Source organism: Natrix helvetica (assembly GCF_964273705.1).
Source record: "Natrix helvetica genome assembly, chromosome: 3".
Taxonomy (NCBI): Eukaryota; Metazoa; Chordata; class Lepidosauria; order Squamata; family Natricidae; genus Natrix; species Natrix helvetica.
The window spans coordinates 86,270,810-86,289,177 of NC_138549.1; the positions used below are offsets into that span (position 1 = coordinate 86,270,810).

Below are 18,368 nucleotides of genomic sequence, written 5' to 3' on the forward strand. Positions count from 1 at the left end.
TATGCTGAGGAGGGATTTGGTGGTACATTCACATTCCTTAGCAGATGAATATGCATATCATTTGCAGAGTCATCGTTTAAATGCCAAACAAATCTCTGCAATCTTGCAAAAATGGGAAGAAAGGTTTCACTAAAGTAGTATTATTATTTGCTGCAGATTGTTGTATAGACAGCTAAATTTTATCTTGAAGAAAGAAGAAAATATAACCAGAGTGATATAGGGCTATTATGCCTGAATACGTCCACTAAGATTTAAACCAAAGGTAGTTTTGTAGTGAAAAATGTTATTTCCCTTCTACTTGTCAAGATCAAAGGCATTTCAAGACCGGAAAGCTACCTTCCTGCTAAAAGTCTGATCAATCGTTTGAATGAGATGAAAGTAACAAGCAAAGTAGATCGACTATATAGGTAGTCCTCAACTAATGACCAGAATTAAGCCCAAAATTTCTGTTGCTAAGCAAGACAGTTGTAAAGTGAGGTTTGCCCCATTTCACAACCCTCCTTGCCACCATTGTTAAGTAAATCGCTGCAATTGCTAAGTTAGTAAGATGTTTAAGTGAATCTGGCTTCCCCAATTATTGACTTTGTCAGAAGGTCACGAAAGGCAATGACGCGCAACCATCACAAATACATACCAGTTGCCAAGCATCCGAATTTTAATCACATGATCACATGGGGATATTGCAAAGGTCGTAAGCGTGAAAAACAGTCATAAGACCTTTATCGAATGGTCACTAAATGAGGGGTTGTAAGTTGAGAACTATCTGGATGTCTAATAGTTACCATTGGTATCTTAATGAAATTTATTTACTTCCGTATTTATTACTTGTAAAATGTAAGTATGTAACATCCTAGGTCAAGATCTTTCCTTATACACTGTGGAGATAGGCACTATGTGAATTAAAGGATATTTTCTAACATCACCTGAATAAAAATGTGAACTTTAAAGAAAGTTGCAATCCAAAGAGGTCTTAACTCTTTTATTATGCTCATATATTCAGACTTGCTTCTGTGAAAGGCAAGTGGTGACTATGTTCCAGAAAACTAACATATTGTGAGCCTCACAATAGCATAACATAGCATTGGATTTATTACTGTCTTAGACAGGGACAAAGTTAACTTTCCAGATGACAAGAATTCAGTTCTTTTAGTAGAATCTGTTGCCTCGTTCTCATAGCAGCCAGACAGAATTTAGCTACAGGTAAGCAACAGCGTTCTTACAGCCTACTAGGAGAAAATAGGTATACTGAATATCATCTCTGCCTGGGTATTCTTTTATGAGAAATCTACTTAATTTATGATGTACATTTCTGTAGAAATTGCAGTCTAATATGATGTGTTGTCCTCTGTAGTAAGGGGATCACATAGGCAAAGGTATACAGAGAAAGGAATTTTTCAGTTCTTACCACCAATAATTGCTGAAGGCAATGCACCAAATCTAGCTAAGACAAATGCTCTACAATGTATATAATTTGTTAAGGACTGGCAGGAATCAGATGGCTTAGTAATAAAGGTAAGGGCTTCAAGATTTAAGTTGCCTTAAATTGCCTCATGCTAATATCTTGATACAAGATTTGTTTCCTTCTTCAATGTTCATTTGGTTTGACGATCCCATTTTCTGCATTGCCTCACTACAGAAGTTGTATACTGCCAATATTTTTTCTACCTTCCAGGTAGATTGCAAGTTATCCTTGTTAATCAGGAAAATCAGCCACCCCATTCCCCCAGGATTAATATTAATCATCAACATATTAAACACTTTTTAGAGAAGTAACTTTCTCCTACTAGGACTACCTCCATATTGGGTAAATCTAAGTAATGAATTAATAATTAGACTAAACAACTGAAAAAATATCAGTGAAATAATATTGCTAGAGCAAAAAGTGTTCACCAGGTTTAGATCACACCATACCAAGCATTACATTAGGAGAATTATTCCATCTATATGAAAGAGATCACAATAATGCTAGTAATCTTTTTTTTAACTGCACGTATTAAAATAATGTTTTTAAAATCAAATTTATGGATTTAACATCAAATATTTAACATCTGTTTTTCATTATTTCTTTTCTTCCAAAAACCCTTCTTAAATGGATTGCTTGAAAAGCAGTTTGTGCATATGCCTCTAAAATAAACTAGTGGACTGCAAAGTAAAGATAAATAATTATCTCCTGGAGTTACAGTTAATTCTGTGTATACTAAAAAAATCCATCTGACCATACTATTTAGTTAAGGGCTAAAGAATACATAGACAGACAAATAAACAGAGGCAGAGGTTGTTGAGACAATGTTGATTCTGCAATCTGATGACATTAATTTAGCATAAATAAGTCCCCTAAGGAATTCTGTTACGTAATGATTATATTGAGATTTTGACTAAATTAGTGACATCTATTAAATAAAGCACTCCTTAGGAATGTGATAATTGTACTGGAACACATTGATTCAGGTTTTATTAACTCTGTTCCTAATGCAACATAGCATCTAATGCCAAGGCTAATGTTATTTTATAATTTCATCATTCCAAAGAAACATACATTAAGAATCACTTGGTTTCAGTGGTTAAGATGTTGGATTAGCTTTGGGGAGACTGAGCTTCAACTTAATCTTCAGCCATGGAAATTAATTTGGTATCTTTCAGCAAGTCACTCTCTCTAAGTCCACCTTAAACTCCTACACTAACACTGGCATAATCACAATTTAACAGATAAATAAACATTTCATGTGGAAAAAGTGGTCATTTCCAAATTAAGTCTGATCCAAAGTAGATAGGCAATAAAAAAAATCAAGTACTGTATATCACTTACTAAAAGGTTTCTTACCAAGACAGAATTCATGATACAACAGTTCCTGCAAAAAGCAAGTATAAAAAAAAGAAGGAATTCCTACCAATTCCAATAAAGGTTGCTTTGTAACCATCATTCTTTAAAGCACTGAGTGTCAGTCCTTCCACCGAAAGACTTGTTCCATAGATGATCTGAAAGATAATATTGGAGAGGTCTTCATAAGTTTATCAGTCACTTTTAAAATGTATTTTATTTTTCTAATTTTAAGGAAAGAAATTAATCTAGATAAATTTTGGTTGGCGTACAATAAGACAAAAATAATAAATGTCTCATATCGTTAACAAGTATTTACGGTACATGTTAAAAAAAACCTATAAAAACAGCTAAAAGAGTTTTTTATTTATCTGATTTTTATAGCTCCCCATCACAAAACTAATGGTGCTCTGCAGCATACAATATCAAATTAAGAAGCTTTGTTTTGGTCATTCAGATGATTATTCAAGGACATAATGGTCCACTTAAGGTCCACATAACCTTTAAAAGATGATCATAGACCTGAATTTAAGCCAGAAAGTGTTCAGAAAACATATTGTGCAAATTCCTTAAAGGGTTTCAATATCAGCCTATTTCTGAATGCAACTGAAGTTTGTATTTAACAGAAAAATTAGGGTGATTTGAGTTTCACAGACATGAAGAAACACTTGTCCCTGTGTCACCCTATCATATATTGAGGTCATATTCAAAAGTGGTCTTCCAGGTACCTCTGCAGTCACAGATGGGCTACCAGAGAGATGGCATTCACTTCATGAATTCCTTCCACATAAATACTTTTCTTTTCAGAAACTGGAATGCAAATTTCCTCTCCAAACTTCTTTTTTTTAAGATTTTCTAATTGTAATACTCTAAATGTGCTTATTTTTTGTAACATTTTGAGAAAAAATGTTTAAATTATAAATACCATTTATAAATATTTGATTTAGGTCACACTTTACTACTCTGAGAAATATTTAAGGGAGAGCACAAAACCTAAACAATAAAAACAGCATATCTTATTTAAAAACACACATTAAAATTAACAATAATTTTATGTAAATAAAACACTAAAATAGTGTTTTAATATTATATTTTAATCAATTAACAACCTAGCAAAGGATATCCTTGCTTACAGTTTTTCTAAGTGTTGGGGGGAGGGGGAGGAACACATGCAATTCCCAAGAAAATATATTTTACATCTTGGGCGTAATGCAGTACAACACTCGTTTTCAACCTTTGAAAAGGTTTTCAACCTTTCCTTCACCACACACACACCCCTTTAAATACCCTGGGCCAAGACTTAGCTCAAGATTTAAATCATAACATTTCTTCAAGCCTTCAGAAACCCCCTGGGATGACATTGTGCCACGCTCAGGGGTCCACGGACCACAGTGGGAGTTTCTTCATAAAAGCCTCTCCTACATCTCCTTAATTGCCAGAAAGGTTTGCAACAGGAGATGTAGTACAATGGATGATCAAATCCTAATATTTAAAGATTAAGTCCAAAACTTTAAATTGTTGCCTCATAAGAAAATGCCAACCAGTCTATTGTGAACAGAGCATATTATACTTTTTTTCTTATACAGTGCTGTGAGTTATATTTATATGAAATGGAAAAACAAGGGCATCATATTATTTAGCCTAGTCTTGTAAAATTTTAATTATCAAATTATTTCCAGAAAAGAATTATGGACATAAATAACAACACCCTGTGTGCAGGACAGTATTATATTCTTCACCTGCATGCACCTAAGTTGAAGCCTAGGGGCCAACATGATTGTAAGTAAAATACTATCAACACACAGGTTGTTTTTAATAATTTTATCACCTACTTTGTACTGTCATTTAAGGGCAGATTGTTATAATCAAAATTGGTCTAAAATCTAAAGTTTAAAAACTTTCATCACAAATCATACCACATTACTTCTTTTTAGGGAGGTTCAACTATAACTAAGATCAATTCCCATTTTACTTCTTTTTACTTCTATTATTATTATCTTTTTGTTAACATGCAAAAGAACTGCATGAGCTCTTTTTGTTAACAAGTGCAAAAGAACTGTATGAACTGTGTGAACTGTGTGTTTATATTTTATAAGCACGCGCACACATACACACCAACAAAATGTGTCCTGGGTTAATTTTTTTTAACCTAAAATTTAATCTGGGAGAGGAAAAGACAAGTGGGGAAAAAATCAGAGACAGCCACCCATGATTAAAGAAATAAAATCCTTGCAATAGCTACACTGAACCCCTAAAGCAATTTAGGTATTTGTTTCTTACAAACAATTAATCACATGCAGGCAAGCCAGATGAGCTATTGATTGCCCTTTTCCCAACTAGTGGCATTCAGACAGCAGACAGACAAATGCCCCGAGCAAGGGAAAGCATCTTCCTTCCTCAGCCCAGTGTAGCTTTTAATTGTTCTTTACTAAGGTCCATGACATTTTGCTGTTAATCTTTAACAGTGCTCTGGCTCCTTTTTCTGTGAGCTATACCAAGGCAGTTTATATTTTTCATTACCTTCACTCCAAGGTCCTTCATAAGCCTAGTTTCAAAATGTACTACATCATATGGTAGCCGGAACTGGGGAATTTCAGATGTGCTGGAGAGAACAAATAAAACAGAACCAATGAAACACTGCTCAGCTATTTCCTCAAAAGACAGAGTTTCTTGGAAATGATACATGCTAAAAACAAATAAAAAAGCAAGAAGTCACAAACACACAAATATCACCAAACACATTTTTAAATGATGGAGAGAAAATATCCATACAAGTAGAACTTTTGCTTGGTCAGAATTGTTACGCAAGTCAATTTGATACCTGCATCCTAAACTAAACTATAGATCAGGATGCCGTTACCTATTGTCTTTCATAGATGGATAAATTCTATCACAGCATTCTTGATCCTCAAAATGTGTCATAACTGTCTCTAAAATGGCATGAAAATACAGATTTCAGGGATAAAATATGTTCAAAATGTTTTCTGTAAGTTAAATATATATTTAAGTATGCCATAAATGCCAAAGAATTTTAGATGGAAGAAATGCATAATGAATTAAGATAAGGAATGGAATGGAGTTGCATTCAGCTGTATTGAAGACAACTTAATGCTATCCACAAGAGATAACCATATTAACTCATATGGCAAGTTGGGAGTATTTGAGACAAGGAACTCTATTTGAAATATGGAAAGTGTGTCACAAAATGGCTGCACTTCTGTGGTCCTTCAATAAATACTCATTTATTTATTGAACCGCAAAATGGGTGGCATATAAATTTAATAATAATAAAAATTGCCCACGTTTATTATTTTTATAAATAATGTCAGGCAGTGAACATACCTCGTGCTGCTTCCTCCTCCTATTTTCCCCACAACAACTCTTGTGTAGTGGGTTGGGCTGAGAGAGAATGATTGGCCCAAGGTCACCCAGCCCTCTTACATGCCTAAGGCGGGACTAGAATTCACAGTCTACTGGTTTCTAATCTGGTGCTTTTACTGATAGACCAAACTGGCTTTTCTAATGTGGGATACATTTCCAAAGAATTCTGATGTAGTCTGGGTAGGCTTTAGCAAACAAAACATATGCTAGAAGCTAGGGTTTTCTTTTCCAGCATGCTAATTTCCATTTAACTCTTTTTAGCTACAAGCCGTATTTGAAACAAATCAAATTCAAACAAAACAGGGTGGCAGGTGGGCAAGGAAAGCATCTGGCATTATGTTGTCTTCCTCTGACCAATGTTGGGAATGTGAGACAAACATGTTGGAAGCTTTTTTAAAAATGATTGCATATGTAGGTTTAAGAGTACAGGAAGACCAAAATCCTTTTTAATCTTGTCTACTGAGTGGCATATTAGAAAAAAGGATTGTTGTCTGTCCATCAGCAGGATAAATCTCCAAAAGCTGGACAAAATAGGGCCCAAATTGCAGACTGGGGACAAACCGACAGAAGAAAACATTAGTTTAAAAAACTGATTGGACTTTTTTGGAACTTAAGAGAGGGTTGCCATAAACCCATAAACCATCCTCTGCATAACCTCAATCACTTGCTCAAAGACTCCACAGTAAGTAAATATAGTTGCAAATAAAAACAAAACAAAATAGTGACATACAATAATAACAAGCAACTGGAGTTTATTAAAAATTGGGTACTGCTGTAGAGAAGTAGACAACAGAAACTGGACTGAGAAAATATTTTGTATTTTTTTTGTCTAAATATCTATTAACAGCTTAATCCAATTTTCTACTCTAAAAACAAATGTTTTGCAGCCAACTGAAAAATACTACTTTAAGCAGATAATATAGAAGTTGTAAGAACTTTGTTAAGAAGGATTATCTTTCTCTTCCAAATAATTTTCCAGGTTTTTGACAGTAAACGTTATAAGATTTTACTTAACATTTTGGATTTGTAAATTATCCTGAAACCTATAGGTATATGAACATTTTTAAAAATAGCAAGCCATAATTCTAACATATAATAAATTTAAATGACCAAATCTGTTATTTTCCATATGCATCTGAACTGTTGATGGCTTATGATTACCAGAATACCAAATTATATTAGTTTAGTGCTTTTCAAACTATTGTCTCCCAATTGCAGGATCTACCAAACCTTCCCCATATTGATTGTTGAGCATTAGATCATGTCAGATACCACTCAGACCATGAGTTCCTGCCTCCCTGAATTCAGTAGCAGGCAGGTGATTCTCCCCCCACACCTCCCCCCCACCAAAGATTAATGGCTGAAAACTGGGTCACTGACATATGTAGGCACATGACCTAAAGTTCAGCAAACTGATAACAGGTTTCAAATGCCAATTCCCAACTGGTACTGTGTTAAATGAGACTCTACTTTCACACAACCAAACCAAGCCAAAGGGAAAAAGTAAGTAATTCCTAGGAATTCCTAGGAATTAAATTCATTAGATTTTGTTGAACTGTATATCTATTCATCCATCCTGCTTGGTATTCAACATGTTTTACCGGAGAATATTCTGCAGTTGATGCTAAAAGTTATCACTATAATATACATATCATACATCAAATAATCAGATGGTAAATAAATACTTTAAAATTAAGACACGATAAGTACACATAAATGAAAGTTTAACATGAAAAAATGAGAATTTCCACACTTAAAATTTAGGTGTATGTATGTTAAATATAGTAATTCCTGCTTTTTCTAAATGTTTATTTAGTGATTTGTCATTTCAGAGACTATGTGAAACACTACGTAATTTATACAATAACTTCATCAGTGTCACAATATTATTTTAAAAGCTATTATTTAAAAAAAATGATCTTTAAGTTCCAACTCATATAACAACATCCATTTGATTTTCAGAATGCTTTATTTCAAATGAGGATAATGAAACATTACCTTAAACCACCAGCGTAGTTTTCCCTTTCAAAAATGGTAATGTCTGAATAGCCCAATCGAGCTAAAAATGTGGCACAGCTTATACTAGCAGGTCCTGCTCCAAGTAGAGCAATCTTGGTACGATAGGATGCAGGCAAATCTTGCATCGGTGGCAAGGAGGGATCTCGAATTTGAGGAATATTGATTGCTTTGAATATCTGAAAAGTGAAATACTTAAATGGTTAACAAAAAGGGAAGAGCCCTCATATCTCTTTGGCATAACTGTAATGGTATTAAGTCACCAAGTAGCTCACTACATCTCAAGAGGTGACCAGTATATTCATCATTAAGTATAGGATTATTATTGTGAATAATAATAAGAGCCGAGGTGGCACAAGTGGTTAGAACACATTACTGCAGGCTACTTCAGCTGGCTGCTAGCTGCCATTTGGCAGTTCAAATCTCACCGGCTCAAGGTTGACTCATTCTTCCATCCTTCCATGGTGGGTAAAATGAGATGGTTGGGGGCAATATGCTGACACTGCAAACCACTTAGAGAGGGCTGCAAAAGCACTATGAAGTGGTATATAAGTCTAAGTGCTATTGCTATGAATAAAAATATCATGAATTGAAAATAACAATTAATTTAGAAAACTGCTAGTAATATATTAGTTAATTTAATCCTCATCGCTATTCATATAACATTCTGATATTCAGAATAAGCTTGTGGAGGAGTGTTTCCTATTTATTTATTTATATTTATTGGATTTCTTAAATTTTACTTTTATTACATTATAAATAACTCAATGCGACAAGCATATTTAGTATTATTGTTATTTACTCTCGAATGAACTTTAAATGGACCAATTATGCTTCTGAGATGCTATTAAATATCTACAAATGGAAACAATTGAAAGGATATTTTAAGTCTCTTGGCTGCTTGCCTTTAATGCGCTCGGTCAAAGAACATCATGAAGATTTTGTCTTCATGTAATCTGGACACAAAGTAGCACATGAAGCAAAACAGGAGGAGAAAAGTTAAGGAATTAACTAAGTTATTTCAATTAAAGCAAGTTTTCCTGAAAGTAAATTGCACCAATATTAAAAGATCTTCTAATTACTTTCAGTTTCAGCTTTTTCTCATTGCCCATTAGTTTCTTCTTTTGTATTTTTACATTTTTTCATTATACTATTACACTGTTATTGTACTGTTTTGGCATTAGTATACTGTTGTTGCATTTTAGCCCTTTTACTACAAGAAGGAATTGTAAACCTCTCAGATTCCTGCTGGACGATATTTCCAATATGTTGATTATCTCCACGTTGTAGCAGCATTTGATACCACTGATCATGTTAAACAACTGGAATTTTTTAGGAATTTGGGAATAAGAGGTACTGTTCTACAGTGGTTGCAGTCCCATTTGCAAGACTGCCATCAAAAAATGATAGTGGGGAACTTATTCATTTTCTTGCACATCTGCCAATCTAGCATTGAATTATCGTAAGAATAGCAGGGCAAATCTCTCTCTATAAAAAGCCAGCAATCTACAAGAAAACAATCAAGCTCAGAGAGCACCAAGAATGGAACAGTTCAAACCTGAGGTATAGATATTTTCTTCTATTGAATAAAAGAATTGTCTATTGATCTATTAGTTATATCCAGTCTTTCCTTTAGAAACTCAAAGTGGCAAACATTGAGCTCCCTCCCGCTATTTGTCCCCATAACAGTAACTCTGTGGATTAAGTGGAGTTGAGAGAAAGCAACTGGACCAAAGTCCCTCAGTGAGTTTCTCACCTTAACCAATAGACTGAGGGTATCAAATGCCATGACGAAATCTAATAGCATTAACACTGATGGTTTTCCTTTGCTGTCAGCAATGAAATGAAATAAGCCATTGTGGACTTATTAAAGTGACCCACAAAAAACTGCCTGAAGTGAATTGATGGGATTATTTCATACAAATGCAGAAGAAGGTGAAAGAACAATTTATTCAATAATCTTAGGCAAGAAAGAAAGAAGAGATACTAGGTGAAGAAGAAGAAAAGCAAACTGAAATAAATTGGGGAGGGGGGTATTTCTATATTTGGCTGCTAATTATATGCACAATAATCCTAGGTGGCTCACAACAAAGCAACAATAAACCAGCACACCATCTATTCCAAGAGTATTATGTTTCCAAGAATCTGGGAAAATATATGCGAAAAGAGAGGAGTTGATCAACCTGGAAGCTTTTTAAGGACAGAGAAGAAGTGAAAGGATCTGAACGATACATAGTACAGGAAGTTTCTGAAACTTTTTATGGCTACCACTGCTTCAGTATCTGCAGAAAACTAGAAAGTGGATGACAAACAGCTCAGAACAAGAAACCATGCATGAGCCCTGCAAGCCTACAGCATTTTAGTTTTAGATTTTTTTTAAAAAAAAGGAAACTTACAAAGGCCTCAGACGGAGGAGAAGAACTTTTGATAGGAATGTTGGCAGAGATGAAGATTCATGGGGACTAGAACATAGCAAAAAAAAAAGGTGTCTGTAAAACTTGACTTAAGCTAAAATTAAATTTCAGTAAAGCCACTGTTTGGGGGCAGGAAATAAAGAGCAAAAGTAAGATTGATTTAAAAAAATGAGCCCAACTATACACAAACACATTACTTGCTTACACAGGAAAAAAATATGAGAGAGCAAGTTTGGTCTTTCTAGCCAGTTTGCACATGGCTAAAAAAAGCAGGAGACCATGAGTTCTAGCCCCACTTTAGCCATCAAATCCAGCTGGGTAACCTTGGGCCATTGACCCTCTCTCTCAGCCCAATTCGCCCCATAGGATTGTTGTGGGGCAAATAGGTGAAGGAAGATGTGTTGGATATGTTCCCCACCTTGAGTTATTTGTAAAAATATTAAAAGTAAGAAACAAAGAAATAAATAAAAATGTGGATGGAAAGCTCAGCATGTTTTATTTCTCTAACTCATTTTCTTTTTTTATATAAAACGAGGAATTGTATTCATCCAAAGGAGGACTTGCTTCCTCTCCAAGTATGCGTAGATCACTCTCTCTCTTCTTTCTTTTCCTTCCTTCCTTCCTTCCTTCCTTCCTTCCTTCCTTCCTTCCTTCCTTCCTTATTTCACAGCAAGTACCTCAGAATTCTTTAACATCTTCTGTCCCATCAATTTTGAATTAACTTTTCCACAACTCCTAAGCCTACTCACATACTGTGTTCCACAAAAGTTCCACAAAAGCTAAACGTAAGGTTGGTTGTAATCACTGGATTATTTGTATGCTTTTAAAAACAAAAGGGGCCAATTTAAATATTAAAAAGCAAATGTTGGAAATAAAGATGCTTATCAACCACAATGACTTACGTTTGCAGCACCTTGAAGCCGAACATTTGTATTTATCTACCTGCAATGCCACAGGATGTCTTGTTTTGTACTGTGTTCCTGGTACAGCTAGTCAATAAGTCTCCCACCCTATGCACTTAATCTGCTGGCACAGTATGTTTTCAATTGGGCTGTAAATCTTACGATGCACAAAAAGCAAGGACCACAAACCATTTAAACTGCCACACTGAAGACAAAGGGATTAACCCAGCTTAATTGGTTTATAACAACACTGTTAAGTACTTGGGCAGGTTTCCTACTGAATGCTTAGGAAAGGCTGCACATAGATTGGAGACTGTAGTTCAATGACTACTTTGAGCTACCAAGAGTACTACAAAATCCTCTAATTGCTTGCAGAGGAATTCTCTGTCACAATTTGTGTTGGTGTATTAAGAAGCAAAGAGCTAAACCTTAACAGGGAGAAAGAAAGTGCTGCAGAAAAAAAATCCTAGAACAAGACCTGGTATTCTACTGGTCGAGACCGGTTCGCTTGAACAGGGAGTGGAAATCGTGGGTGACCCCACCCACTCGCCTAGCTCTACGGCATCCCATTTAGGCCCTTTTTTCGCCAAAAGCACATGCACGGAAGGCTGTGCATCTACGCTCACATTTGAGAACCAGTAGGGAAGGTAAGTCAATATCATCTCTGGTTACAGGTTAGCAATCTGTACAGATCCCTTCTGTGTTAACATGGGAGCCAAGAAATCACTGTACATTTTTTTTAAAAAAACTGAAGAATAGAACATGTGGCCAGGCTCTTGGTACTGTATGTTCAAGCCATCCTGGATACCTCCTTTCAACTGTATAGAGCAGCAAAAGATTGATAGCAGCGAATAAACTATCAGTCAAGGAAAATTATCTACCATTACTGATAATAACTTCGATAAGTTTTCAGGAAGCCTTTATGTTGCCTGGAATGGAATCGCCGAGCTATTGTTGTAGCCCCAATCTTCTCAAACTACTGAAACAATTCATACAATGGCAATTAGACCTTAATAGGTAGATTATCTATTTTAAAAAAGTTTTTTTTCCTTCCATCCTATTATTAGAAGCAGGAACATCTAATGAGGCAGATTCACTGGGAAAAGATTCAAGATTAATGAGAAGAAATCGTATTCACATGGCTCCCTTTTTTATTTACTTAGAAAGGTTTCATTCTTACTTATATTCCACAGAGTTTTATCTGATAAAATCTAACAATGGAGTTCATTAGTACAATACGATACACAGATGACCTCCAATGTTACTATCTTCCAAAAGAAATTATGAGTAATCATGAATAAAAACAAATGTACTGCCTCCAAAATACTTTGGATTCAAACTTGGAAACTGAAGCTTTTTTCAGACAAAATTCCCCACATTATTTTAGGCTACTGTATTATTAGTATTTTGTCTTTCGCCATATTCCCATCTACTGTCAAACATCTGTCAATAAATGTAATAGTGATTTAAAAAGTTCAATATTTTAATTCTGAAGGGTTTTTCTTGTTGGGTATTACAGAATGTGATTTGAATATGACAGATTATTGCCCTCTATAATTTCTATAATACATAAAATAGTCATTAAGAACCCAACACAAAATATCTAAATTCCACAAAAGTTATGAACATGAACAAGGTATAAAAAGGACACACATTATAATATCTATCTATACATATATATATATATATATATATATATATATATATATATATATATATATATATATATATATATATATATATATATATATATATATATATATATATATATATATATATATTCAATGCATTTAAAATTATATAGCAGTGCCACACAGCTCAATTGTATTAGAACCTTGATTTCAATAGATCATTTTAAATAAACTTAACATTCTGTGATGAAAATCATTCTGAGCTATTTATCCTATGCCTGTTTCAATATCAATCATTGTGCCAGACCACAACGTTTTAATAGGTTTATAAAGATTTTTCAAGAAGAATTGTACATATTTAAGAAAATCCATCAGGGCATAATTTTTCCTATTAATCACATTAGGACTAAAAGGAGACACAAGTGAAGGCTTAACAGATATTACTTGCATTAACAGAAATTCAGCATCCAGATCATTGGAATACTGTGTTCAGTTTTAGGCGAAGATGACTGTTGCGGACCCTGGACAAGACAGTGAAGAGTCAAATGGGGAATTAATCTGGAATCCCTACATGGGCACAATTGGGTGAAGTCTAATCCCTTCAAATGCCATTGAAATTTATCTAATCTTACCCAGTTACAAGCTAGCAGTCTATAGACTTGAGCAATAAAATGGCTAATTGGACTATTCATGTATGGATCTGATTGTTTGTGTCTGACAGGGACAAAGAGAAGTTGAAGCATGTTTAGAGCAGAGCTATCAAAATGATATAAAAGAAGGAAACCAAGCCCTATGAGAAGCAGTTGTAATAGCAATAGCAATAGCATTTAGACATATAGAGCCTTACATCCCTCTCTAAGCAGTTTACAATGTCAGCATATTGCCCCCAACAATCTGGGTCCTCATTTTACCAACCTCAGAAGGATGGAAGACTGAGTCAATCTTGAGCCCATCAGGATCGAAACGCCTGGCTGTGGGCAGAGTTAGCCTACAATACCATGGCTCCTAAAATAATACTGGCAAAATCTCCCCATCCAGTCTATTTTTAGCTTATTTAGGAAATTTCTCAATTTATCACATTACTGCACAGTTATATTGTTTCCAGGATTTGAATCAAGTAGCCAAGAAGTACAGAGAAAAGTTCTGAAATCACTTCTGTCAACTATTTCACTATCCTGGATATTAAGTCTTCTGAACTGAAAATTTGAATTACATCTTTACGGCTTCTTCCAAATAATTAAAACTGGATGGCTCTTATGTTTACTCAATCCTTGCTTAAAATAATACTGGCACATCTCCCCATCCAGTCTATTTTTGGCTCATTAAGGAAATTTCTCAATTGACCAAATTACTGCACAATTATGTTGTTTCTTGGATATGAATCATGATGATAGAATATGCATATGCACCTGTATTCTAGCCACAACAATGGAAAAATGATGAAAAATATGTCTTAATATCACAATGCAAATTCCACTCTTCTATATTTCTGTACCCAGGTTTTAGTATATAAGGAGTCGGATTGCATCAAGGCGTCATGCTGCACCTTTTGCTACTAAACTCCCCTACCCACCTGCCCTCCCACAGACACCTAAGAGATTTTGTATGAGTAAATAGATAGAATCTAGGAGCTTGGCAAATGCAGAAGTAAAAGAGCAACCTATCCTAAAGCAGAAAAAGGTCAGGACTGGCATATTGAAAAATGAAAGCAGCAAGCTATATGCATTCTGAATGTACATCAGTATACCGCATGTATGTCCTACTTGACAGGAAGCAGACAACAGCAGAATGGCATTCAAGACAGTCTCTAGATTAGTAATCTTAGCTTGTATAGAATAATGTGAACATACTGGGGATAAATTGGGTTTCCGTTGAATTTGTATCACACTGACCAATATATACCAAAACTGACTAGCAATGTTCTTTTTATAAGCAGGAAATGCTAAACACTTCTAAGCTCGTAACTTTATCTATACTTTCTTTATCATAATATGAAAACAGTATGTGAAAACCTTGACTAACTATTGCTGAGCAAATGAGTACAAAATAGGAGCTTCTGCCTATTTTGTTACATGATAGTGACAACTGATATAAAATCATAAAAGTACGTTGAATACAATAAGAATTGGGTACTTAAGCAGGGGATAATAAAACAAGAAGACATAGGGTTAAGAATGAATGTGTACTGAATGACTGTACACTGAATAGAAAAATGCATGACCAGTATGAAAAACCTTTATGGAGGTGGTACAGCATCACAGAAGGAATGAATAGAGATTGAAATGAAAGCAATTATATAAAGAAGGAAGGAGGGAATAAGAGGAAGGGGAAGACAAAAAATGATGGAACTGAAGAAATCTTTACAAAATGTAGAAAAGTGAGAAGTTTAAAGAATAAAAGAAAATGTATAGAGAGGCACATGGGTTTGTTTAGCTGACCGCATCTTTGAATTTACTTGGTTACTATTGTTTATTCCATTCTGTGCCTGAAAAAAGTTGCTTATTCTAAAAATTAATAGTGCAATGGGTTTGTGAGTAGCCTACTACATAATAACAAACTTTTAATTGACCCAAGTTTAAACAAAGACCAATAAGAGCAATTTCATTATCATAGCATATCGTTTGCAATTGAATTAAAAAATAATTTCATAAAACATACAAATTTTAACATAAAATTCAAGCTCACAAAATGCAACCTTATTTAAATGAGAGTGGTATATTTAGTCCTAATATTATGAAAACTCTTTGCTATACCTGGTTTTTCTCATATTCAGATCAATGCTGTAGATGAGTATAAATCTTTTCAGCACATATACTTTATTATTAAATCAGTACTAGCTACATGTTTCTCGGAAACAAAGTTAAAAATTGTAATTATTACACCCAAAGATGTTAATGATTTGGGGCTGGAATATTTCAAAGACATTTTCAAATATTCCATTCCAAATATTCCAAATAGTCCACCTGACATTCAGGTGACTAAAATATTTGATTTTTCAAATAGTGGCATCATCCTGTCTTTTTTTAAAATGCCTTAACATCCTATTGAGTCTTTTCTTTCTTACAAGTGAGACATTTTAATACCTCTGATTTTCTATTTGAATTATTATGTTTTGAATTCAGACTATGGTAGCTGGACTGTAGTTTAGTAACTGAAATAATGATGAAAAGGGGTGGGGGGATCAATGTTAACTAACTTGGTGTAGATCCAATATACATTTAATTTTATACTTGTAAATCTATCCTGAAAGTTATATGTGGAGCTGAAAACCTGAATAAATGATATTTTTATAAACATTATGCAGTGCTTACTTTAGAACATAAAACTAGTTTCTTAATTGCTAGTAACTCTCTGCTTTGTGTTCTATATGAAGAAAAGGAATCTTATCATATCTGCTTTAATTAGGTTCCAAAAGAAAAGAACTACTGAAAAATCTTATGCAAAGTAAAGAAGGAAAAATAGAACTATCTAAATACATTTTACTTACTTCTGTAGCAAATTGCTGCAGTCCACCAATATTAATTGGTCCATCCTCAGTGGCATATAAATTGCATCCTCCCACACAGAGATCAGAAGTTGGACATATCATCCCACATGATAGTCCAAGTGGATTGTCAGAAAAGATCATTTTGGCAGCTCCATAGTAATTCTGCAGAAATAAGGGGAAAAAAACCATTGCAATCTCATATTAGAGGAAATATAGAATGTTAGACAAGCTGCTTGTGTTATTTTATCTGTATAGCATGTGCTGTGTTATACATAATTATTTTTACAATAATATATGATTGCATACAAAAAACATATTACCTATTCTTACAGATTTTTAAATCCTCTCCCAATCATGCCATCTTTTAAAGACTGAAATTTTCTTATTAGCTGAGATGGATTTTATGCTTCTTCCCCATCTATTCACAGCAAAATTATCTCTATGCAGAAATAATACTGAATCTGTGAAAGTGTCTAAAATGGCACCCTACAATCCTAAATCAATTAGCTAGATAAAATTGCAAGATAATACAGTTTTGCTCATAATGTTAATCTCATTTGAAAGATCAATCAAGATACTTCCTCTCATTATTACTGATCACATATCCGTAAGCTTCACTACTGACCTTTGGCAAAGTAGACTTATTAATGTATAAAACAGACACATAATGTTGGTACATTACCAAAAATTCAGTCAGATCAGCTGTTGGAGAGACTAAGGGCAGCTTCACGCTGGTTTGCCTCAAACCAAACACCTCACCATCTAATAAGTGTTGTATTTTCTTTTGCATCAACAACTGAGTGCTGTATCTCCCAACATATTATTTACAATATCTGGAAAGATATAGTGAATAATTCCACCCACGCCCATGAAATCTGCAGTCTGAAATGAAAGGTATGCCAAATATTGCTCTTATTGGAGCAGTCTTTTCCAACAAGTATATTGGACAAAACCTGACAAATTATTTAAGAAATAGGGAGTCAGTTCTGTGTTAAGGTGCTAGCCTAGAAACCAGGAGACTGGCTTTCTTTCAGGCCAGCCCACCTCACAGGGCTGTTGTTGTGGGGGGGAAAGGAGGAGAGTATTATGCATGCTCCTGCCTTGAGTTACTTATAAAAGTAATAAAGACAGGATAAAAATTAAATAAATAAAAATTTAAAAGTATCCAACTTATCTAGGGGGTACAAGTTGGAGAACCATGAGGGCAATTAATTTCCATTCATTCATCAAACTTTCTTCCTTCTTTTGGTTTTTATTTTTCTATTTGTGGCTGATCTTTATAGGAGAAGCAACTAAATGCATTGGCAAGACTACTAGATATATTAATTAAAAAAATGTAACAGGAAAATTTGAAGGAGTTAAAGAGCTACTTCAAACACTTAGCCTACCCACCTATTTCTGCAGAGTCCATTTAAGAGACTTTCTAACAATAGTTTGGTTTGGTTGACTATTAGATGCTACATACACTACAGCTTACAAAACTCTAGTCAAGCATGGGGGGGCTAAAGGCTTCCATTTTCTACTTGCATATGCCATTTTCCTTACAATCTGTTAAAAAGCTGTTGTTCTTTGGGCGATCAATATTTTAACAGCAAAATATTAAATAACAACCATTGCTTCTTAACCTTTCATTCAACCCCCAAACACTTGCTTAAATATTTATTTCACTTTGACAAGTGTCCCAAAAGTGCTTTTTCAAAAGGCATTTTGAAAAGGCAA

At 34.4% G+C, this 18,368-nt stretch overlaps 1 protein-coding gene across 6 annotated transcripts in view; it reads right to left on the minus strand.

Moving 5' to 3' along the window:
* Positions 1–18,368, minus strand: part of DPYD (dihydropyrimidine dehydrogenase) — a 628,073-nt gene that overhangs the window by 417,588 nt on the left and 192,117 nt on the right. For 5 of the 6 annotated variants that reach the window (XM_081946459.1, XM_081946458.1, XM_081946461.1 and 2 more), the window contains 4 exons: positions 16,650–16,811; positions 8,198–8,394; positions 5,339–5,420; positions 2,889–2,976 (listed from right to left, as the gene is read on the minus strand). In XM_081946459.1, the coding sequence (XP_081802585.1) occupies positions 2,889–2,976; positions 5,339–5,420; positions 8,198–8,394; positions 16,650–16,811 (529 nt within the window). Of the gene's footprint in view, positions 1–2,888; positions 2,977–5,338; positions 5,421–8,197; positions 8,395–8,926; positions 9,161–16,649; positions 16,812–18,368 lie in introns of those variants that run through there. The other variant, XM_081946463.1, reaches the window with a different exon arrangement.